General features: G+C 41.4%; 1 protein-coding gene across 6 annotated transcripts in view; it reads right to left on the reverse strand.

Annotated features, from left to right (window-relative positions):
- The window catches only part of il1rap (interleukin 1 receptor accessory protein), a 95,301-nt gene that overhangs the window by 64,376 nt on the left and 4,741 nt on the right, over positions 1 to 26,184 (reverse strand). For 2 of the 6 annotated variants that reach the window (XM_072701029.1, XM_072701028.1), the window contains exon 2: positions 12,830 to 13,015. The exons of 2 other annotated variants lie outside the window; for them this stretch is intronic. In XM_072701029.1, the coding sequence (XP_072557130.1) occupies positions 12,830 to 13,015 (186 nt within the window). Of the gene's footprint in view, positions 1 to 10,926; positions 11,355 to 12,829; positions 13,016 to 16,058; positions 16,191 to 26,184 lie in introns of those variants that run through there. 2 more of the 6 variants (XM_072701030.1, XM_072701033.1) reach the window with 2 other exon arrangements.

The raw sequence follows: 26,184 nt of genomic DNA on the forward strand, positions 1-26,184 counted from the left end.
CCTTTCTTTGTTTTTAGACTTATCTAAAGCCTTTGACACTGTTGATCATAAAATTTTGATTAATCGTCTTATAGATATTGGTTTAGCCAAACAAACAGTTGGGTGGTTTGCAAACTATCTCACAGGAAGAACCCAGGCAATTCAGGCAGAAGGCTCTACCTCAGATTTACTGCCTATTCATAAGGGGGTCCCACAAGGTTCGATTCTTGCCCCATTATTGTTCAGCATATATATAAATAACCTGGGACGGAACATTCCAAACTCAAATTTTCACCTTTATGCTGATGATACCGCAATCTACTGCTCTGCACCTACCCCCGCAAAGGCTTTTGAATATCTTCAAGATGCTTTTGACAAAGTACAAGAACAACTTTGTCATTTACAACTCAGTTTAAATGCTGACAAAACAAAACTTATGTTGTTTACCACCTCAAAAATAGGTAGATTAACATTAGCCGGAAAAATTTTAACAAGAGATGGTCACCAAATACAATTGGTGTCAAATTTCAAATACCTAGGACTTTTAATTGACGACCATCTGTCTTGTAAGGAACATACTAAATATATAACAAAAAAGCTGAAATCCCTTTTAGGATTCTATTTTAGAAACAAATCGTGCTTTTCTTTCTATGTAAAATTAAAACTAGTTGAACCAACATTTTTACCTATCATCGACTATGGTGATGTACTGTACATGCATGCATCTGCTCACTATCTACGCATGTTAGATAGTGTATATCATGGAGCACTGAGGTTTATTTTAAACAGCGGTTCTCTAACTCATCACTGTGTGCTTTATGCCAAAGTAAATTGGTCTTCAATATCAAGTTTGTCGCCTCACTCACTGGCATATGTTCATTTATAAAGCCATTCTGGGTAAATTTCCTTCCTACTTATCCTCACTCCTGTCCTGGAAGCAAGGACATCATAATCTTCGCTCGATGGACTTTCTAAATCTGGTTGTTCCTAAAGTAAGAACTGAACTGGGAAAGAAAGCCTTCAGGTTTTCAGCACCTTACACATGGAACAGTCTTCAAGCTGAACTCCGTCTGCACAACGTAATACCCCTGAAGGAATTTAAAACTCTTGTAAAGACTCTGGAGACTAGGGTGTCTGTATGTAAATGTATATTCTGATTATGTTTTTGTAATATTATGTAAGACACTGCACTAACACTGTGTTGCTGCTACCTTGGCCAATTTGAAGCATGTGCAGTCACAGTAATGCTTTCAGAACATGATTAAGACACTCGATCCATGTTACGAGGTACTTAGCCACAAACACTTTAGCCAAACTGAAATGCCCAAACTGTATGACAAAGTCCGCGAGCAAGTGAAGAAAGAACTCCGGAGCATAAAACACTACGCAAATACTACAGACTTGTGGTCGAGTCGCACAATGGAGCCTTACATTAGTCTCACAGTCCACTTCATCAATGAAGAGTGGAAGTTGTGCAGCAGATGCCTACAGACAGCTTATTTCCCTGAGGATCATACGGGTGAACTGATATCTCAGGGATTAAAGGAAGCGCTGGAGTCATGGGGACTTAAAGAAGAGTTACAAGTCTGCATAACCACCAACAATGGCGCAAATATAGTGAAAGCAGTGGAAATGAACGGCTGGACAAGACTGCAGTGCTTCGGCCACAGGCTCCACCTCGCCATCGGTAGGTTAAACGTTTCTTTTAGTCCTAGTTAAACATTATATGCAGGGGTTGACATAAGCGGTACGCAAGCTCACATAGACGGAGCCCAGCGCACACTCCCCCGCCACCACGGCCGAAACACAGAGACAATTTTTAATGTTGGTGCGTACCAATTAATTAATGTAGGTACTCATTAGAGTACTAGAACAAACAAAATAACCACGATTATATGTTACCCTCCATGGGATTTCTCAAACATACACACACACACACACACACATATAGTGCGTGTGTGTTATTTATTATATCATTATATTATGATATAATTACTACTAACATTATATTAGAAATTAATATAGTATTACTAAGTATGGTGTGGTGTTTTTTAATCATCAAATAATTAATTCAGTCTTATCTATGATTAGATTATACTGGTATTTGTATATGTTGATGTGTTTGTACAGATTTTTTCTGTGATATTGTGCATATGGAACGGGACTAATAATAATATCTTCCAATTTTGTCCTTAGAAGTGTGAAAGATGCCCGTGTTGAAAGTGCAATTGGCAAGTGCAAGAAAATAGTGAGTGCCTTTTCATACACTTGGAAAAGGAAGAGAGAAATGGCTAATGCCCAGGCTGAGCTAAACCTGCCTCCTCACCACCTCATCACTGAAACACCAACAAGATGGGGGTCTCGACAACAGATGATTCAGTGGGTGCTTGAACAAGAGAAGGCCATATCACAGGTCCTGAAAGCAGACAGAAAAACCAGGCACCTGGTACTAATTTGGTACTTGACACAGACCTGACGAAGGACACGAAGAGAGCCATCCTCAAGTATTTAAATGAGAAGTACTCAGACCCTGCAACTGATGACCTCCTGGATATGGCCTCCTTTGTCGACCCACGCTTCAGATCATCATAGTATACAGCTGATGACTGAAGAGAGTTCATCTTGACAAAAGCAGCAGCAGAAATTCAGGCACTGCTAGAGACGCAAGCTGTGTCTGCCACAGAGTCACCACCATCACACACAAGCACATCAGCTGCTGGAGAAGCCCAGAGAGAACCCAAGAGGAGTAAACGAAGTCTGGGCAGCTTTTTCAAAAAGGCATCGGCTCAGCCTGGCCCAGCTGCCCTCACTGACAGAGAAGTGATTGAAATTGAGCTTAAGAGTTACCTGCTGGCACTGGATGTTGAAGGAGAAGCTGACCCACTGGAATGGTGGAGGCTGCACCAGGCTAATTTTCCCAGGGTGGCAAGCCTAGCCAAGAAAAACCTTTGCATTCCTGCCACGGGTGCCCCCTCAGAAAGGGCATTCAGCACCAGTGGCAACATAGTAACATGCCACCTATCTGCACTGAAGCCCGAGACTGCGGGCAAACTTGTGTTCCTGGCAAACAACCTCTGATGTGCAAGAAAGTTTAATCACTGCACGCAAGGAGCATAAACACTGATGTTCAGTGTTTGTATTTGCACTAGATATTGCAAGTTTGAAATTTGTTGTTCTATATTTAACGGAAAAGAAACCTGTTGAACTTGAAGAGTTTTTAGTTCAAATATGTGCAGTTTTATTTTTGTGCAATATAAATAAGTAACCAGGACAGCAGGAAGAAACATAATGTTTATTTTTTTATATTCTGCAGTATATTTTAAACAATTTTGTGTTTTACTAACATTTTACTTGTATTTTTTTTATTTTAAATATCTTCATCTTTATTTGTTATTTGAGAATTGTGTTACATTGTTTGGAAAAATATCTGTTAAACATCTTAAAAATTACTTAAAGTTTTGTAAATTTTAAAAATAAGTTTTGCACAATAAATGTTCTTAAAATGGCATTCTATACTTTTTTGAAGTGTTTATTCTGCTGCAATGTATCTGGTATGTGACTATGTTCAGAAACATTTTGACATAACATTATATGTATATATAATATAGTAATTGTGTGACTCGACCACAAGTCCGTAGTATTTGCGTAGTGTTTTATGCTCCGGAGTTCTTTCTTCACTTGCTCGCGGACTTTGTCATACAGTTTGGGCATTTCAGTTTGGCTAAAGTGTTTGTGGCTAAGTACCTCGTAACATGGATCGAGTGTCTTAATCATGTTTTGAAAGCCGCTTTTCTCCACTGTAAGAAACGGCACCATGTCCTTACACAGGCAGGGCTTGTCCTTTAAGGTGCGCAATTGCGCGTGCACGCCATCACGCGCCTAAAATGGTGAAGAGCTGCGCAAAGAAATGCGCGCCTATCAATAAAAAAGAATTAAATTGTACGCGCCTTTTGTCACGTGACCACTCGATGCTCCACGGAATTATTCATGACAACGATGGCGTCGAAAAAAGGCATAGATAACAAGGGTCATCCGTGTCAGAATGCAACGTTTTTGGGGAGGGGAGCGATGGTTGGTGTTAAATAATTAATTCATAACGAATTAATTAATTGTAGCCTACCGTTTCCACTACCTGACCCGCATGGTCTTTGTTTTACCCATAACCAAACCATAAATAAAGATGTTACACACAAATGACCACCTGTCAATCACTTTTTCCGCGGGACTCTGGCAGGAATAGGCACAGTGATCTGTGTCGTTATAATGGCGTCGACAAACTTGGTTGGTAAAAAAAGGTGCAAATTCACCTTTCTGGCAATACTTTAGCTTTAGACCGAATGAAACAGGACAGCCACGAGATACGCCTGAAGTGGTGTGTAGGATTTGCGGTTAAGTTATCCGCGCAAAAGATGCGCAGACGTTCTGTTCGTTATGGTAAAACCATGAAAAAGGCATATTTGGTATAGTTTATTTAATCTAATTTAATAAAAATTATTATTTTTTTCTGCTGTTTCTGTATGCCTCATTTATTAATGTAAACGAACTAGTTCGTGTAATTCGTTTGGAGTTCACTGTAATTTGTATTGTGATCGCTATAACAACTTCCTTGTTATTATTTCCTCATAATAATAATATAAGTAAAGATGCGGAAATTGAAAGCATGCATTTAATTTGGCTATATAGTGTGATTAAGTGGTGTGTTTTTCGTGAGCTGGTTGCTGCTGCAGCAGGGGTGGGGCGGAGGATCGCAATGTCGGCTCAGCATCGTGATGTCTATCGGCGATTATATTTTTCTGCACAACATCTGACTCCTTAAACCCAAACCAGGTCCATATGACCAACGTCGCACCGGTCTTCTTTACGAGCACCTCCTCCTCCTCCTCACGTGTAAGCTCCATGCTTTCAACCAAAACAGGCGCATCTTGATGACATCATCAACATGCGCTATCGCAGTAGGCCGGTATAGTCAAAATCTCTGCCGTTGGCCAAATTCATATCATTTCTACTGTATACCGTTTATACCTCCCACTATTACTATAGGCCAATCAGTTTAAGTAGCATTACTGGAAAAATAATGGAAGCCATAATGGTAGAAGGTAAAAATGGTAGATTACCTGGATGCAAATAACATTCTGAAGGGATAGCCAACATGGATTTAGGAGAGGTAGACCCTGTTTAAGAAATTTACTTGAGTTCTTTGAGGAAGCTACAAGAGAAATTGATCACAAAAAGGCCTACAATGTGGTCTACTTAGATTTCCAGCAGGCCTTTGATGTTGTCCCCCACAAACAGCTCTTGCTCAAGCTCAAAGCTGCAGGGATTTTAGGAAATGTAGCAGCTTTGATCGAAAACTAGTTAACTGACAGGAAGCAGCGAGTAGTTATTAGAGGCACAATGTCACAGTGGGCCTGCGTTCATAGTGGGGTACCGCAGGGTTCAATTTTAGGACCACTATTGTTCCTAATTTACATTAATAATATTGACACCAATACATACAGTAAACTGGTTAAATTTGCAGACAACACCAAGGTGGGTGGTGTAGCAGATACTGATCTAGCAGCAGAGAGGCTACAACGGGATCTGGATTTAATTAGTGACTGAGCTGGTACCTGGCAGATGAAATTTAACATAGAAAAATGTAAGGTAATCCATGCAGGGAGCAGAAATATAAAGTACAGATATTTTATGGGTTCCACTGAAATAAAGGTACCGTATTTTCCGCACTATAACGCGCACTGCATTATAAGGCGCACCGTCAATCAGTGGTCTATTTTCAAACTTTTTCCACATACAAGGCGCACCGGACTTTAAGCAAAACAAAACAGTCAGATAAGCCAGTCAACCAAAATTTATTTTACATCACGTGTTCACAATGACTGTCAACATTGTTCAAACGTTTATGCTTCACTACTCTTTAACACGTAAAAAAACAAGTGTCTTATACCGCTAAATCAAAAGTCAGCCTATTAACAATAACTGTAGCCTTAATGCTAGTGGTGCGGCTTTGCAGTTTACCAAAGTCATACTAAAACACTCTGTTCAGCCAAATGGCTATTTCAATATTAGTTTAAATACTAGAACTCGTGGCCATAAGTGGAAATTAGCGGGAGAACATTTTAAAACGAATTTGAGGAAGCACTTCTTTACACAGCGTGTAGTTAGAGTATGGAATAGTCTTCCTACTAGTGTAGCACAAGCTAAAACCCTGGGTTCCTTTAAATCAGAGCTAGATAAGATTTTAACAACTCTGAGCTATTAGTCAAGTTCTTCCCAAATGAGCTTGATGGGCCGAATGGCCTCCTCTAGTTTGTAAATTTCTTAACATTTTACAGGGGAACTATTGAGAGCATCATGGTCTGGTTTGGGAAAACTGCGTCGCCTCAGATTGCAAGACCCTACAGTGTATAGTGAGAACAGCTGAGAAGATCATTGGAGTCTCTCTCCCCTGACATCACAGACATTCACACCACAGGCAGCATTCACAAATATTTTATGTCATGCCATCAGACTGCTGAACTCTCAGGGACTGATCTGATAACACACAAAACACAAACACTCATCAACACACACTTATTACCATTACACTCCCACTGCAAAACATTTACTACTATTTATTATCATATTGCTACCTCATTGCACATTGGTATTGTTTTTCTCCTGTATTTCTCATACTATCGCTCCTGGTGAAATGTTTACAATTCTTTGTGCAATTCTTTTTATTTTATTGCTACCTCCTTGCACAACTAAACTGCACCTAATCAGTATTGGGTTTACTGTGCTGTTTGTACTCATCATTGTCAGATACCCTGTCTTTTTGCACTGTCCTGTAATGTTTGCATAGATTGCAACACTATGCACTCTGTGTTGTTAGGTTGTAATATATTAGTCTTGTGTTAATCTATGTAGCACCTCGGTCTGACAGAAACGCCATTTCGTTTTTAACCGTGTAATGCACTAATTGAGTATGGTTAGCAATGACAATAAAGACCTACTTGACAAGCAACAAGTCAATGTTTTATGTACAAGTTGCACACATACATATGTATTTAATTATAAAGAAATTGACCTGAAATTTGGCCACTGTTTTCTTTATCAAAAGTAGACAAAAAATGCAATTCATGAGATGAATCTGAAGCACAAACTGAATTTGACAAAGTACTCTTTCTGAGCTTTTTGACAAGCCATATTTAGCTCATATGTAGCTCATAAGAAAACACTTTGATTTATCTTTTTTTCTATCTGTAGTTGTAGAAAACTTGATATATTTCAAATTATAAAAAAAAAAGCTCAGGAACTTGTGTATTTCACATGCCAAATTTAATCAAAATCAAACCATGATATGAACATTTTAACAGAATAAAGGAAAATGTTAAGATGACACCACCCCACTCCGCAACTACTTGGAAAAACAAACCTAATGTTAGCAGTTATAATTATGCAGTCTATCACTGGACACACTATGAACAATTTAGTGATTTATTCATTTAACTTGTGGAAGATAACCAAGGAAAACCAGATTATTTTTGTGATCATTTGTCAAATTTATAAACATTATTTAATTGGTACATGTCTGACAGTGAGCCTGAGTCTGAAACGGAACCCTCTACTCTGGAGTGGTGAGGTTACTGTGCAGCCCTTACACTTTTATGCAAACTGCACTATACCTTAATAAATAATTATTTAATAAATAATAATGAATAAATAACTACATCCCATAGTGCTCTAATGTAATATGAATTTCTCATAAACAGAACGACAATTAGGTAAACTGGGAAAAGTGCATTAAACAAGCGATAGGCCTGCACACTGCCAGTCGAGGTATTCCATCCTCGGAGAAATTGCTCGAAATAACCATATTTCTATTTAGATAACACTTTTGTCCAACGCTCCGTAGAAACGAGTTAATACAGCGGTTATTACTTTTGACTTAATAACAATAATTAGTGCTTAATTGCGAAACTTTCTTAGTTCGGTAAAGTTGGAAAGATATTGGCAGATTCGAACTTCGCGGCTCAATAAATCTTAAACAAAACGTTCTTACAACACAATATACGGGTCTATTTAACAGTGGTAAGGTAGACAATGAGCTACAACCGGATTTTCGTCCAAACAATATGTATTTACAGAAATACGGATAACATTGCTCCCTATGAGCAGTACGCTGTCTGAGGAGAGCTTAGAGACCGTCTACAAAGTGCAAATCGACAACGGAAAATGTCAATAACTTCGCTTCCAAAGAGTGAAGAGCCACCAAAATCACTAAAGGCTTTTGGAATGTTATCATGGTCATACTACACCCCTTAGTTTGGTGAAATGTACCTAAGTCTATTTCTAAAGAATTTATATTAGGAATAACATTCAATAACTTTGCTCCTATCAACTGTACTACCAACAAAATCACTACTCACTTCTACAGTCTCAGTATGGTCATACTACACCATTTAGTTTGGCGAAAAAAGCCATTATTATTAAATAAAATGCAATAACTTTGCTCCTATCAATTGTAGTGCCACCAAAATTACTATATATATATGCAATCTTATTATGGTAGGACTGCATCACTTATGGTTGGGAAAATGTGGCTTAGTTTATTGTTAAAGGGATTTTATTGGCAATAAAATTCAATAACCTTCGTACTATAAACTGTAGTTCCACCAAAATCACTCTGCTCATCTAGTGTGTCATCATGGTCGTACTACAGCATTTAGTTTGGGGATATGTGGCTAAGTCTATTGTTAAAGAATTTTTATTGCCAATAAAATTCAATAACTTTCGTACTGTAGTTCCACCAATGTCAGTACACAAATCTACAGTATCATTATGGTCATACTACAAGACTTAGTTTGGGGAAATGTACCTGTGTCTATTTTTAAAGAATTTTTATTGCCAATAAAATTCAATAACTTTCGTACTATACACTGTAGTTCCACCAAAATCACTACACAACTCTACAGTCTCATCCTGGTCATACTACAGCACTTAGTTTGGGGAAGTGTACCTGTGTCTATTTTTAAAGAATTTTTATTGCCAATAAAATTCAATAACTTTCTTACTATAAACTGTAGTTCCATCAAAATCACTACACACATCTACAGTATCATTATAGTCATACTACAAGACTTAGTTTGGAGAAATGTACCTGTGTCTATTTTTAAAGAATTTTTATTGCCAATAAAATTCAATAACTTTCGTACTATACACTGTAGTTCCACCAAAATCACTACACACATCTACAGTATCACTATGGTCATACTACAGCACTTAGTTTGGGGAAGTGTGCCGAGTAGTACGAAAGTTATTGAATTTTATTAGCAATAAAAATTGTCTAAAAATACACACAGGTACATTTCCCCAAAATAAGTGCTGTAGTATGACCAGGATGAGACAGCAGAGTTGTGTAGTGATTTTGGTGACACTACACTTAACTGTCACAAAGTTATTGAAAGTTATTCCTAATAAAAAATGTAAAAAAAATCATTAAAAACAGACTAAGGCACATTTCCCCAAACTAAGTGCTGTAATATGACCAGGATGAGACTGTAGAGTTGTGTAGTGATTTTGGTGACACTACACTTAACTGTCACAAAGTTATTGAAAGTTATTCCTAATAAAAAATGTAAAAAAAATCATTAAAAACAGACTAAGGCACATTTCCCCAAACTAAGTATTGTAGTATGACCATGATGAGACAGTAGAGTTGTGTAGTGATTTTGGTGGAACTACAGTGTATAGTATGAAAGTTATTGAATTTTATTGGCAATAAAAATTCTTAAAAAATAGACACAGGTACATTTCCCCAAACTACGTCTTGTAGTATGACCATAATGATACTGTAGATGTGTGTAGTGATTTTGATGGAACTACAGTTTATAGTACGAAAGTTATTGAATTTTATTACCACTAAAATCCCTTTAACAATAGACTAAGCCACATTTTCCCAACCTAAGTGATGCAGTCCTACCATAATAAGATTGCATATGTATATAGTAATTTTGGTGGCACTACAATTGATAGAAGCAAAGTTATTGCATTTTATTTAATAATAATGTTTTTTTCCCCCAAACTAAATGGTGTAGTATGACCATACTGAGACTGTAGAAGTGTGTAGTGATTTTGTTGGTAGTACAGTTGATAGGAGCAAAGTTATTGAATGTTATTCCTAATAAAAAATCTTTAAAAATAGACTAAGGTATATTTCACCAAACTAAGGGGTGTAGTATGACCATGATAACATTCCAAAAGCCTTTAGTGATTTTGGTGGCTCTTCACTCTTTGGAAGTGAAGTTATTGACATGATCCATTTTCGTTTTGCACTTTGCAGACGATCCCTAAACTCTCCTCTGACAGCGGACTGCTCATATGGAGCAATGTTACCCGTATTTCTTTGAATACATATCGTTTGGACGAAAATCCGGTTGTAGCTCATTGTCTACCTTACCACTGTTAAATATACACGTATATTGTGTTGTTAGAACGTTTTGTTTAAGATTTATTGAGCCGCGAAGTTCGAATCTGCCAATATCTTTCCAACTTTACCGAACTATATCTTTCCAACTTTACCGAACTATCATAGTTACTCTTGTAGACCGCAACAATACGTACAATTCGTGATATCATAATTACAATGCCGAACCACCAATAAGCGCAAACAAATTCTGTTTCAGTTAAATGTCTTTATGATAAGTGGTCAGGTAAGGAGTAGATTTCAAGCATAACAGACATTTAAAGTTATTACACACTAAACATCTTGATATTAGGCTGCATTTCAATCTAGTTGTAATCTATTTGCTAGCTAGCCAGCGCTGTTCCGATATATATTTCCTCTCTATATATAGAATAAAGTATATAGAGAAATTTCACATAATGAAACACATTAAAACAAGCGTAACCGAAATTCTGAATACAAATACACTTATAGAAGTTATACACGGAAGGTAGCCTACTTACAGTTTCCTGTGTTCGCTGCTACTTGTTTCTCGACACAATAAGACCAGTTAAAAAGCAACTTGAAACATCGGCAGAGATTGTGCGATTTGTAATCACTTTTTGAATTTATAAACCCAAATTGAGGTTCATGTATAACTTCTAATAATCTTCATACGTTGCATTACTTTTGGCTTGTAGACCGGAAGAGGCATGGTATGAGTAAACGTGTACTAGACACTAGTGAGATAAACGACACCTTAGCAAAAAGCACACGGAAAAAAAACTATTTATCAACAAATGCCAGTAAAGGTGCATATATATGCGCCTTTATATGTATATATATATATATATATATATATATATAAAACTAAGCCGAAAACGTGATGCAAGTCTTTCCCGTAATGCTAAACATTGCTTATGCGGGAAATCCGAGTGCCTCAGTGTCACCACGTGTCTCCAAAACACAATACATCCGGGTACTTTGCTCTTGAGTATTGCCCCACGCCTTTCGAGTGAAAATAGCACTTCTAATTTGAATGGTGGTAAATGCAAGCAGGTTTTTGCCTAATTAACACTATATTTGTTATAATAACTAAGTAAAAACACCGTTGCTTTTTAGCTATTGGGAGCCCAAACCATTTGGCCAGTCAGGTTAACAATTATAATATATCGCTTCCGATGAAAACTTTAAAAAATATGGGTTCAGTGCCCTTTCAGTCTGTCTCCATCAAAGTCAACAAATGACCACACGCAGTGGCCAGTGGTGGCATATCCTGACACCTACTTGAATCTCAAGGTAATGTACTTCTGACATCTGTCACTCTTTCTGACACTTTATTTTGCGGTTTTGGTATTCTGTCCAATGTGACGTTACTTTAAAGTAATCAACATCTCGAACATTAATATGGTTAACAGCGATTCTTAAACTACTGAAGATACATGAACATTTTGCACACTAGTTACTGGACACAATGACATTATTTACATGAAGTATGAGGCAAAGTTGATTATTTGGGAATTTTTTCTAAAGTCTGTTGATTTGACATGGAATTACCCCAATGCTTATGAATAACAGCTCATTGGCAAATGCATCATCTTTGTGTATTGAACAGATTTATTTATTATCCTGTCTTAAGAAATGTAACACACTCATCTAGGGATTTCCTCAGCAAGTCAAAAGAATAACTGAAAATCCCTGGAAGCACATAAGTCCTTCACCAGTAACTGGGTGGACATTGTACTGCACCACAGATCCACGGCTGTGGTAAATTCAAATTGAGCATATTGTAGCGCTGGAGGAACCATGGGGCAGCACGGCAGTTTGGGCTGGTGCCAACCATGTAAATAGTTAGCTGTGATCACTATGCTCTGCAATGCCTTGTGTTGCATTGTAATGTCGTGTGTAGTGCTTAATGTCATCATTCTATATAGCTTGTGTGTGTGTGTTTGTGTGTGTGTGTGTACCCACCGTGTATATTAGGAGTAAGCAAGGCAATGGGCACAGTGGGCAACGTGAGTGTGTTGTGAGTGTGACTGGTACAGGCACAATAAAGCCACTCTGTGGTATAACCCGGAAGTGTTATTTCTGGAGAGCGAGTGGCATAGCTTGGTGACCTGCCTTTACAATGGTGTCAGAAGTGGGATGACCACTTCCTACAACAACCCAATGACTACAGTGGTAGCGGGGAACCCCGGGAACCGAGCGGTGCACCTTCCTGGGGAAATCTGACAGTTTCAGCACCACCACCAGGCAGAACAAGCAGAAGCCCCCCTGCTGAGCACACCAGTACCTGATAGAAGGGGAGTCAAGGCAGCCATCAAGTTCCCACACTATGCTGGGAAGGAGCTCCAGGAGACCTATCTCCTTCAGGTGTGCCAGGCAGCACGGCACAATGCCTGGAGCAATGAGGGGATGGTGGTGCACCTGGCGTTGGCACTCCAGGCTCTCCTCAGCTTGACCCCCGATGAGCAGCAAAACTTCACAGCCCTGGTGGAGGCACTGGAGCAGCGGTTCGGCTGCCGGTGGTTGGTGGAGGCGGAGCAGGAAGAACCGGCAAAGGCAGGACAGTGAAACCCTGGAAGTTCTCGCGCCAGACCTCCACACAGTTCCCTGGGGATGCACAGTAAGCACTGGTTCTCCAAGCCTTTGTTAAGTCTGTAACACTGGAGCGGTTGCGCTAACACATCCAACTGCAGGTGCCAGCCATGCTCTCCTAGGCCTTGGCAGAGGCTACGCAGGCGCAAGCAATCCTGACCTCACCTGCAACATCACGCTGGTCCCCAGCCACCCCATGCTGAACCTGCACCTCTGCGCCTGGCGGCTTCAACAGCGAAGAGGGACAGAGTGTGTGCACAACCCATACAGAGTTATGGTGGAGACGTCGCCAACAGCTGCTGCTCCCTGCCGCTGCTGTGTAGAGGTCAGGCACTTCGCCTGTGATTGCCCTACTTCATCACCCCGCCCATGTCCCGAATAGCCGGGAAACGCAGAGCGGGTGGCGTTGTGAGGGGGACACATGCCAGTCCAACCCCAACAGCTGCACCCAGAGTGGGCCGACTCGACAAGGCTACTGGCCTGTACTGTATGTCAACTGCCTGGTAGACGAGACATCCTGTCGAGCCCTGGTGGACACAGGGTCCACCATCACCCTGATCCACCCAGACATGCTACCAGGTCCCAGCGGAGCTGCGCCGGCCGGTTGGGAGGCGACCAACATTCAGTAGATGTCACTTGTGTCCGCATGGCCATGAGGGGAAAGAGACTACAGTCAAACTTCGTTACAACGTACCTCATGGGACATTAAGAATTTGTATGTTATAACCATAGTATGTTGTAACCAAGTCCCTCAAAATGAATGATAGAACACAAAATGTATATAAAAAAACTTCTCGTCAATCCATTATCCTTGCTTAGTTTTGTTTGCGAAACTCCTTTACGATAATTCTGAATTATTTCCACCTTGTCGGTCAGTGAAATCTGTTATGCTGTTAATCTTGATATGCGGCGGCATGACACCATGCAAAACCATGAAAAAACGGGGGCTGCATGCAAGGAGTCCGGCCGTCGTGGAATGATTCGTGAGGATAGGTTCATACAGTTAGGCGTTGCTAAGCGATGTAGATGGCCGGCAACAGCCGATTCTGAATTGTGCGCGCACTCGGAAGATGAGGCTGTACGTTGTAACGAAGGTCAGTTTGCCTATTTTCCTCTGAAAATCATACGTTATCAGGGCTAGACATAAGAATTTAGGAGGGCACAGCCACTTTGGCCTTGGCTATTCATATTTTTTCTAGGGCACAAGGCCATTAAGCCTGGGCACAAGGCCAAAATTATTTATTAGCTAGTGTGCAGTGGTATTGTTTTTTGTGAAGTCATTGACAAATTAAAAATTTTAATTTGAAAAAATGTTTTTTTCATTTATTTAAATTTCATAGGACACCTCGGGCCTTGTGGAGGAATTTTATTTCCATAAAGGATGCATTTTTTTATTTTCAAAAAAGCAGAAACTTTCCAAAAAGGCATTGGGCCAATACTGAGTCACCAATTACTGTAATTACCAAGTTTAGACAACCTACGCAATACGACCTTCGATTTGAGACAGAATATATACAGTATATATATTTATAGATATATATATAGCTTTGTTTCAAAAAACAAAATCCAACAATAAAGGAGCTGTCAATATTTTTGTATTTGTTTGCTCAGAACAACCGTATTCTTTTAGTGTACAGTACATGACAATTGACTTGACGTTCGTTTTTTGCACACTGCACGCTACCAGTCTTATATCCTCCCAGCAGAGCTTGGTACTTCTCTGAGTCAAATCTGCTCTGCCTCGGCAAATGTTTTTTTACAACACCATCTGACACTTACCTGAACAAAGTAGATAATTTGCAACATTTTGCGGCAGTAGCCGCGAGTTCAGCTTGCTTTCTTTTACGTTCTCGATCTTTGCGAGGCATGGTGACAGCATAAGCAGCAGACGACAACTACACGATGATTACCGAAGAGGACACCTATCTGTTATTCGGAAACCGTCGGATGGCTTTTCCAATCAAAAACGTAACCCCCGATGATGCACCATTGTCATTGCTGTGGCTCCATAGTAGGCTGGACGATACATACCGTACCAGCCAATCATGCGACGAACACATGATCGTATTAGTCCAGAATTCATTGCGGTTCATTCAGTAGTTGGGAATTACGAGATGTGCAGGTCGACCTCGTTTCTCGTATCGAAGGTTGGGTTCGGGTTCAGTACAGATGCATCGATTGTTGACGAGGTAAAGTGGACCGTGTCGTGCGCAAGTCTTTTGTGTAATGAACGTTACTTTCGGTAAAAAGGGGGCATACGGCCAGACAAACATTAAAGGCAGGCCAATCTTGGCCGTAAGGTACTTCAATTTTGAGGAGGCGTGCGGGCAATTTTGAAAGGCACGACGGCCATTGGCCGCGGTGCCGCGGCTTATGTCTAGCCCTGCGTTATATCGAAGTTTACGCTGTAAAGGTGTACGTTCTAAGCGATACCGGCAAATGGAATAATGCATTACGCGAATTCGGGACATTGAAATTTGAACGTTGTATTGGTGTAAACGTTATAAACGGGGTACGTTGTACCGAGGTTCGACTGTACTGTGCATCCGGTTGGCTGGACACAAAGTAGTGCAGGAAGTGTGGCTCACTGACATCGCTGACCTCTTCATCATCGGTCTGAACTTGCTGATTCGACTCGGGGCCACTACTAGGGGCTGGCCAACCCCATGAAATGTGACTGAGCTATGCTGTTTCCTGGGGCTGGTGTCCAACTATGGGCGCTTTGTTAAAGATTTCACCAGCATTGTGAAACCGTTGCACTGCCTTACAGAGAAAGGAAGTGGTTTCATGTGGACGGAAGCCTGCACTGTGGTTTTTAACCAGCTTTGCACAGTGCTCTCCAGTGCTCCCGTGCTAGCATACCCAGACCCGTGTCTTTCTTTCATCTTGGACATGGATGCTAGCAACAAGGGGTGGGGGCTATGCTGTCACAGGCAGGACCCGAAGGCAAGCACGTGGTTGCATACTTCAGTCAGACACTTACTCAGAGCGCAACTACTGTGTGACCCGACGGGTACTGCTGGCCATAGTGCAGGCATGCAAACACTTCCCTCCTTACCTCTGTGGCCGGCAGTTCTGGTTGCGGACAGAACATGCATCACTGGCGTGGCTCCACTGGTTAGAGATGCTGGTGGATTTTGAGATCATCACCCCAGGAAGCCACATGGGAATGCAGATGCACTGTCTCCTGCACCGCAGAGAGTTGCCACTATTGCGGCCAGGTGGAGGAGCAGAATCAGCTCGTTGTAACTGTAGCTGCTGCCCGCATCATGCCAGACATCGAGGGTGCCAAACCCACCAGGGTTTCGATCACCAGTAGCTCACCATGGAGCAGCATGCCGATCCCGTGCTGTCCATGGTAAAAGAGTGGCTGGGAAAAGGCAGGCGATCTAGGCCTCTAGTCTGGAAACTAAGGCCTACCATTCCCAGTGGGACACTCTGGATGAGCATGAGGGGCTGCATTGGCGCTGGTGATCACCGGATGGCACAGGAGAGCAGCTGCTGGTGCCCTGGAGCCTGTGCCCCGCTGTGTTAAGGTCAGTACATGGAGCCATGGCGGCTGGGCATTTCGGGGAGAAATAGATGCTTCAGAAGCTGCTGCAGCGATTCTACTGGCCAGGCTACCGGCAGGACACTGAGCTATTTGTGCACTGTTGCAACATGTGCATGGCTCAGAAGGGTCCTAGCCAGCAATTCCAGGTTTCCCTGCAGCTGTACTGGGTGGGGGATTGGACATCCTGGGCCCCTTCTCCCACACTGAGGCCAGGAACCGCTACATACTCATGGTCATGGACTATTTTACGAAGTGGCCCAAGGTGTATGCAGTTCAGGGACGTGCACAGACATTTTGAGGGGCAGGGGCTCAAGTGAAATAAAGGGCACTCTCATAATTACGTATTTTTTTTCTTTTTTTAAACAAAAAAGTATATATATTAGCGCAACACTGACTTCCTTTTTAAAAAAATAATTAAAAAAGTTAATTTTATCTTCCTCAAACAAATTGTTTAATTTTCAAAAGATGTCTACAAAATAATCAGTTCACACAGAAACCATGGTCTCCTTAGTATTCACTAGGTTTATAGAGCAGCAAAGGAAACCATTCCACAATGTGCATGTTTTGAAAACATTTTCTATGCTACTAGTTTCAAGTATATATTTAGATTAGAATAACCAAAATAACTGCATCAAGCAGAGGGGTGTGTTTTACTAATAATTTGTTTATTTTTTGCACAAGGCACTACATCATTTTAATTATTTTGGTGTTATCAGAACACATAACACTTTTAAATCAACACAAATATTCACGCTAAACTGAAGAGGGTTGTTGCTGGTATTTTGCTAACTTTACTGAAAAAAATCACTGCAAAAATTATTGAAAAAATACAAAAATACAGCAACTTAATAAAACATGAAAAACAGAGCGTTGCTATGGACTCACAGGATTCTAACCGTAGAGACGGAGTGTACTATTTTCTTTAGCGGAAGCAATACAATCGGGCTTAAATCAATAAACTCCCTTTTAATATTTTGTGTCAAAATAATTATTTATTTGGTAGGTAGCCATGTAATAAGCGGGATAATATATAGCGATTATCCCTTACACATTAGCTAGTCTAGTGTAGCTCATGAGGCATGCATGCTAGCAAAACACAGGTTAACTATATATTTGTCTTTGGCTAATCAGCAGTAAATTCGAGCCTTATTCGAGGCACTGGTAGTTTAATCTTTTGTTCATCACCAGCTCCACTCACCTCAGCACAAGCCAAGAAAAACACTGCTGGGAGGGGCTGCTGCTGCCTGCAGGTGTGTGTGTATATGATGTGCGCCGCTGCGCGGGGGTGGGGGGGGATGTTCGCTTCAGAACTCCTGACCTGATATTTAGATATACTATTCTTCAATAAATATATTTGTTTGACAGGGAAGCTACTAAACTACTGGGGGAGTTTTTTGCAGGTTTGGGGCCCTTGAGGAGCTGCACAGTAGAGCCCTGCGCGGGACTATTTTTTTAATCCCGCTCCCGCCCACTCCCGCTGAATTTCTGACCATTACCGCCCACTCCCGCTGAATTTCTGACGATTCCCGCCCAATCCTGCCCGCTGTCTCTGTCACTCCCGCCCGCTCCTGCCCACGACAATCTAAAACCCGCCCAATCCCGTGAGATTTGCTTTGGGTCCCGCGGGATCCCGCTCCCAATGCAGGGCTCTACCTGGTAGTACAGCAACGGGGCAGGTGTGTCGCCTCAATCCTGAAGTGCCAGATTTGTGCCCGTTGTACACTATCGCTTTGCCGCACTTCACACAACACACAAAGTTCAGCTCTTTACCCTCTTTGTTTGTTACAATTTTAAAGTTTTTCCATATCTCAGATTTCCCCAATTTTAGTTTTGTTTTATATTCTCCCTTTGCAGTTTTATTAACAACATCAGCTGCATCCTCCATCCTGCTAAGCTAACAATTTTGGGACCCGCTGTCTATTTTTATCCCGCACACTATCTCTGTCACTCCCGCCCACGACAATCTAAAACCCGCCCAATCCCGTGAGATTTGCTTTGGGTCCCGCGGGACCCGCAGGATCCCGCTCCCAATGCAGGGCTCTACTGCACAGCAACCAGGGGAGGAACTGTGAAGCGCAGGTGTTCAGCGAGGTCTGCTGGCAGCTGGGGATTACAAAGACCTGCACCACCCACCTTCACTCTCAGAGCGATGAGCTGGTAGAGCAGTTCCACCATACCCTAGCCACACAGCTGGAGATCCTTGTAGAAAAACACCAGTGGGATTGCGATGCCAACCTTCCCCTGATTATGTGGGCATATCGCGTAGCAGTGCAGGAGAGTACCAGCTGCACCCTCCCTGCCCTCATGTGTGGACCCCGCTGGAGCTGCTATTCAGCTCACCCCCTGAGTTGGAGCTGCCGGCGACACCAGGATTGCACTACCTGCGCCAGCTCTGGGGGCATGTGTAGACTGTGCACGAGGTGGCCAGGGATCATGAAGATGCAGCCACGGCCAGGCAGAAAAGGACATATGATGTCCGCTGCTGGGGACAAGCCTTCCAGCACAGGGACCCTATTTGGGTATACTGCCCCATCAGGAAGAAGGGTAGTCACCCAAGCTTGACAGCCACTGGAAGGGCTCTGGGGAGGTCCTGGAGCAGATCCCCAAAGTGGTTTACCAGGTGCGAATGCTAGGGCAGGGTAGGACTGTAGTGTTGCACTGTGACACCCAGGCTATGTACCCTGGCCTACTTGGAGCAGCCATCACCAGGACCGGTTGTGAGTACCCCAGCAGCAGGAACTGATCATGACAGTGAGGGACTTGGGACCCCACGACCACAGAGGACTCGCCATTGCCTGGAGCACCTTTGAGACTGTGTAGGGGCCCAGGATGGTTAACCCCCTAAGGGGGGGGGGGGCGCAGTGTAGCACTGGAGGGACCATGGGGCAGCACAGCAGTTTGAGCTGGTGCCAACCATGTAAATAATTTACTGTGATACCTATCCACTGTAATGTTTTGTGTTGTATAGTAATGCCGCGTGTAGTGCTTAATGTTTATTGTTGTGAATGGCGTGCATGTGTGTGTGTGCCCACTGTGAGTAAATGCGTGAATGAGCACAGTGTTGTGTTGTGAATGTGATTGGTACGGGCGCAATAAAGCCACGTTGTGGTAGAACCCAGAACTGTCCCAGTGCCATTTCTAGAGAGCAAGCAACATGGCTCAGCGACCTGCCTTTAAAATATACACTGCCTGGCCAAAAAAAATTTGAATTTTTTGTTGGACCACCTTTAGCTTTGATTATGCTGCACATTTGTAATTTCCACAAGCTTATGCAACACCCTTTATTTTCATCCAGATTTGCATTAATTTCTCACCAAGATCGTGTATTGAAAAGTGAGTTGAACCACTCCATAAAGTCCTTTTCAACAACATTCCAAAGACCTTCAATGGGGTTACGGTCACAACTCTATGTTGACCAAGTCATATGTGAAAATGATTCCTCATGCTCCCTGAACAACTCTTTGACAATTAGAACCCAATGAATCTTGGCGTTCATCTCCTGGAATATGCCCATGCCAACAGGGAAGAAAAAATTCATTCATGATGGATGGAGGTGTAACCTGGCCATTCAGTAGATTCAGGCACTCAGTTGACTTCACTTTATTGCTGTATAACATTGCTGAGCTGTAATTATGATCCAGTCATTGCCTCTTAAGTATTTGCTGATATAAATTCAAATGATGACCTTTTTTTGGCCAGGCAGTGTATTTGTTATAAAACAATAACATTTTTCTGTTTTTACATTTGATATGTTGTCTTTGTTCTGTTTTGATTTGTGGGTTTATATGATTTGAACAATAGAAAATCATTGCATTCTGTTTTTATTTATGTTTTACACAGCATCTCAACTTTTTTGGGGTTATAGTCATAGCACTGATATACAAATGGCAAGTCATACTTTGCACAGTGTTGTTAAATATTAATTTAATTTAGGAGTTTCAAGAATATTGTTAATCAATTTATTTGCCATCAAATTGATATTTTAAATAGTTTGCCAGCTTTTGGCAAAAACATATGCTCACCAATATGAATCCAAATTTTTGATTTTATGTTGGATTCTTCAGTGTCTTTGCCTGGGAGCTGTTTCCTGCCATGAGTGAAGGCTGGGGTTTGGAGACTGGCACCTTTAAGGGTAAGGGTAAGCATAAGGGTAGAATCCTGACCAGCCAAGATCTGAAACACGTAATGCATCAGATGTAGGCCTAATGCTTTTATTGTTTGTAGTAAAATGCTAATTTACAGTTCAAAACAAAAAATAACACTCTTTGCATACAGAAGGTATACGTGGTGTTCCACAAAGCAGGATTAAGGGAAAGTCTGACTTGTTTCGCCAAGTCTGGCTCATTTAAGTGGGAGTTCCGTTCCTGCGAGATTGAACGACCCTTGTTAAACAGAGGAGGTGGCCTTAGCTACCATGGTAACTTAGGTGAGTGAACAAGTCTGGACCAGGTTATCTGTCTCGCTTAGTTAAGTGCTGTCTCAAAGAACGTCCGACATGTGGGAACAGATTCCCAAAAGATCGTTGTGTTGGACGAAATTCCGTGCTCTCACTACTCGTGTCATGTAATAAATATAATAAAGCCTGTAAAAAAATCATGTCTTAGCGTACCAATTGATTCCAAAATTATTAAAATAAAACCGTACCCATATTACAAAGGTTGAATATGAAATGCAATGACTGAAAAATAAAATGTTAAAATAATATGAACAGGAAGATATTTTTATATTTTGTTTAGTCACAGTCTACTTTGAAAGTTTATTAGTAAAAAGCAAAGACATGATGTGGTTATTTGTGCAGAACATTTCACACGGATGCGATTCAAAGTATTTTACGGAGATCAAATAATATTATACAGTAATAATGACAGGTGAAATCAACCCAGAAGGCTCCCTGTTGGCTATGGGGATTGAACCAGCAACTTTCGCATTATAAGGCAACAACATAGACCACTGTACCAAGCACTTGTAACTTTTATGTAACTTATGCATTTAGTCTGTCTGCAATTCATTGCCAAGCCACCTTCCTGGCTGTGTTTATGGCCACAGTATTGCCTTTTTTTAACGATTACATCTTTGTATTTTTCATACAGCGCAATCAGCAGCATATGTTCTGCGGCAGAAAGATACACCTCTCTCATTTTACAGACTTTCCGACTCATTTGGTCGATCTATCGTTCATCCATTTATTTGGGCTTCTTAAATATCACGGGTGTACGCACTAAGTGAGACTATGCAAGTCTTTCTTGAATGAGCCTTGATTAGTTAAAACTAAACTGTGTTCGTGGAACGACATGAGGCTAAGTTTAGAGATGGAGCTAGGTTGAGTCTGACTTTTTCGGGAAAGTCTTCCTTTCTTTAGCTACTTTCATGGAATACCCCCCAGGTGTGCACACTAAGTGAGACTATGCAATTGTGTCTCATATTAGCCTTGATTAGTCAAAGCTGAAATGCGTTAGTGGAACGACATGAGGCTAAGTTTAGAGATGGCGTTAGTTTGAGTCTGACTTTTTTGGGAAAGTCTGGCTTTCTGTAGCTACTTTCATGAAATACCCCCCTAGTCAACGCTGGAATATGTTGTGGATAGTAGACTGTCCAGTATTTTGGTCGGCAAAGTAATCGATGGATTCTGGCGTAGTTTGAATAAATAGAGGAACAGCACTGGTCATTCCCAGTGTCTTAGGCTTCACCTTGTTCTTTTGTACTACTGTCTTACATATTTCACACCTGGAAGCAATCTGCTGCTTAAGGTAGCCTTCTGCCAACAGAGCCAGTATTAAACCAGAATTTAAAAATGCTAATTTGTTTCAAAATATAGCATGGTCTCATTTTTTTTCCAGAGCTATGTATCCATCCATCCATCCATCTTCTGTAACTGCTTCAGGATCACTGGGACTCCAAAGCCTGGGACAACCCAGGATGGGGTGCCAACCCATCACAGGGCACCCTCACACATGCACACCAATGGACAATTTGGTGACTGCAATTAACCTCAGCATATTTTGGGCTGTGGGGAGAAAGCAGAGTAAAAGGACACCCCATAGTGACACAGGGAGAACATGCAAACTTCACACACATGAAGCCTTGGCAGAGACTGTCCATCACTATGAAAACTTATTGTTTGAACATCCTTACATACTGTTGTCGAAACATACATTCAAAACTAAATTATGTTTTTTTACACTTGTCTCAATACCATGTCCACTTTTTCAAAACACTTGACACATTCACCATATCTATAGACTATGTGAGCTAAACTAAGAATACTTTTGCGTTGCTTTCATTCAATGTCGCTTTCATGCAATATGCAAAAGACTACCACCACAAGGTGACTAGCCTTTTGAGTGACACTGCAACATATGCGGCTCTTAGGAGGGACCCTACCAGCAGCTACAGGAAGAAGGTCATAGATTTTTAACAACAACTGGAGAAGGACAAAGTCATTGACCAACCCCTATACTACCGCCTGTACCATGGTGAAGCTACAACATGCATCTATGGACTCCCAAAAATACACAAAGAAGATACACCGATAGTTAGCAGCATCAATTCAGCCACATACAGCATTGCCAAGCATCTAGACACCATCCTAGCTCCACTGGTTGATCCACCACATCAACAATTCACAGGACTTTGTCAACAAGGTTCAAAACCTTAATCTGGACACAGATGAAACCATGGTGTCTTATGATGTCACCTCTCTGTTAACTTGCATCCCAACAACTGAAGCAGTCCAGACCATGAGGGAACATCTGCTAAGACAGCACTCTCTCTGACAGAACCAACTTCAACCCAGACAACATATGCACTCTTTTGAACCTGTGCCTCTCCACCACATATTTCAAGTACAATGAATGTTTTTACAGACAAAAACATGGCTGTGAGGTGGAGAATTTCACCATACACATCACCGTTGTGGACATTAACACCAAATTCACTCGAGAAGATGTCACAGGCTACAGCTTAGCCTTCTTAGACTGTGCGGTACACATTGAGGAGGACAGGAGCCTCAACACTGAAGTGTACTGGAAACCCTCACATACTGATCAGTATTTGCTCTTTGACTCTCACCACCCTCTGGAACACAAACCATGGGAGTAATCAGAACCCTACACCATTGGGCAGAAAATATTCCCACTAGAACAGAGGGAAAGGAGAAGGAACACAAACATATCAAGGAGTCCCTCAAAACATGTACATATTCTAGCTGGGCTTTCTTGAAATCTATGAGAAGATCGAATAAGAGCACTGCTACAACTGACAGGGAAGAGAACAAACGTAAGAGCATTGTCATCCCTTATGTTACAGGGGTGTCTGAAAAGCTCAGGAGGATTTTCAACAAACACAGCATCCCTGTACATTTCAAACCAGGCAAAACACTGAGACAGAAACTGGTACATCCCAAGAGCAAAACACCCAGACACAAACAGAGCAACGTAGTATATGCAATGAGGAATGTACAGATCTGTACATAGAAGAAACCAAACAGCAGCTCCATAAACACAGACAGAAGGGCCAGCTCATCAGGTCAAGACTCAGCAGTTCACCTACATCTGAAAGACAAGGGCCACTCCTTTGATGACCAGGGTGTTAAGACCCTAGACTGTGAGGCTGACTGGTTCAAACGAGGTGTGAGAGAAGCAGTTTACTGCGAGATTGAACGACCCTTGTTAAACAGAGGAGGTGGCCTTAGGCATAATTTATCACCCACTTACTATGTAGTTCTTTGAACTCTATCCAGATGGTTTCACAGTCGTTCACACCCTGGCCCAGGTGGTCACAGTGACATACATGAAAGCCAGGGGAAACAACAACCCACAGGTGACCATCAAGTATTAATGACTTGAGGGCTCTGCACGATTTATAAACCTGCTACTCTAACTAGTCAGTCAGAATTGAGAAAGCCTTCATTCCGAAGGGTGAAATGTTTTCAGGTGCCACTGAATAACCTTTCTTTGGATAATATGCATTCAATAACAGCTTCTTCCAAAATTAATGAAAACATGTTCCAGACAATATTCACCACCAGTTGAATTCTGTACATTTTCAACAATTTTTGCAGACATCTAGATACTTCAAAACAATTAACTTCAAAAGCTAACAAAAGTGAAGGCACTTTAGATGGAAATGTGCTGAATTTCAGGAAGTGAGACTACTGTAAAAGAACTGAATTACTGTCAGTCAGATTAATATGATTTTAGCTGAAAGTTAATTCAGTTTATTTGCAGTCTTGTTATCATCTGTACAAAAGTGGTGATGTTTACTGTATTTTTCATATTTGCATGTGAAATTCATACAATTTTTACCCAAAATTAAGTGGATGGATGAGCTTGTAGTGGTAGTATAGAAAAACACCTGACTGCCATTTCAGCTAAAGACCTACCCAATATGATTTGACATGGTGTCTTGGCTCACTACTGCAGGACACAGTGTTTACCTTCCACAAGGGGAAAGGGAATAATATTTACAACTGAAGAGGAGGATTCAATAGTTGAGATGGTCATTGGCAACAACAGCATCTGGCTCAGAGAAATACATGACAAAATAATTGCAGGCAATGATATATTTTCAAATACTGATAATGTTCGCACTACAACTATTGCACGAGTGCTGCAGAAACATTAGATCAGGATAACAATTATACACTGTGCCATTTCAGGGGAACTCTGAGCCTGTTAAGGAACTCAGGTATTAATACATCCAGGTAAGTCATGGTATCTATGGTGATTCTGAACAGTGCAACACACACAGGCATTTTCTTTCATCTATTGTGCACAATACAGTAAGCTAATCACTTTGTGTCTTTTGTTACCTTGTGTGTTCTCTAATTTAATGTAGAGAATCATGGAGTCTGCACATCATGGAGTTAGTGAAGATGAACACACAGTTATTTTTGTGGATGAGGCCGTTTTCAACTTGGCAAAAAGATACCGCCGTGGAAGACATGTGGCGTGAATGTGAAGAGGGCAACTGCAGATGTTCCACCCCAGAGGGGGGCTAACATTACCATGTGTGCAGCAATATCTAATGATGGACTGCAGCTGCAGAAGGCCGTCATTGGCCCATACAATACAGCACACCTTATTGTTTTTCTTGATGAACTGTATGAAAAACTTTTAACAGCAAGAGAGAGAGAGAGAGAGAGGCAGAATTTACCAGTATTTGTGATTGTGTGGGGCAAATTGGCCTTTCATCATTCCCGCTAAGTCAGTGGTTTACTGCCCATCCCAGGATGATGTCATTATTTTTGCCACCATACTCTCCATTCCTCAACCCCATTGAAGGATTTTTTCTGCATGGAGGTGGAAGGTGTATGATTGCAGGCCCCATGATCAAATGTCATTACTGGAGGCAATGGATGCTGGCAGTGGGGACATCACACCTGAGGCTTGTCGGACCTGGGTGCTGCATGCCAAATGATTTCTCCCGCTTTGTCTCAGAAGAGAAAATATCAGGTGTGATGTAGACACAATGATGTGGCCTAACAGGGAAGAGAGACTGGATGCCCCTTGTGGGATTTCACGGCACATCTGTGTTCCCCCTGTTCTAAACCAAGGGGTATGTACAGTAGGACAGTAATTTGATGCAGGTTCATCCATCTATACATATCTGTATATATGTACTACGTACTGTA

This window comes from Paramormyrops kingsleyae, chromosome 17 (genome assembly GCF_048594095.1).
Source record: "Paramormyrops kingsleyae isolate MSU_618 chromosome 17, PKINGS_0.4, whole genome shotgun sequence".
Taxonomy (NCBI): Eukaryota; Metazoa; Chordata; class Actinopteri; order Osteoglossiformes; family Mormyridae; genus Paramormyrops; species Paramormyrops kingsleyae.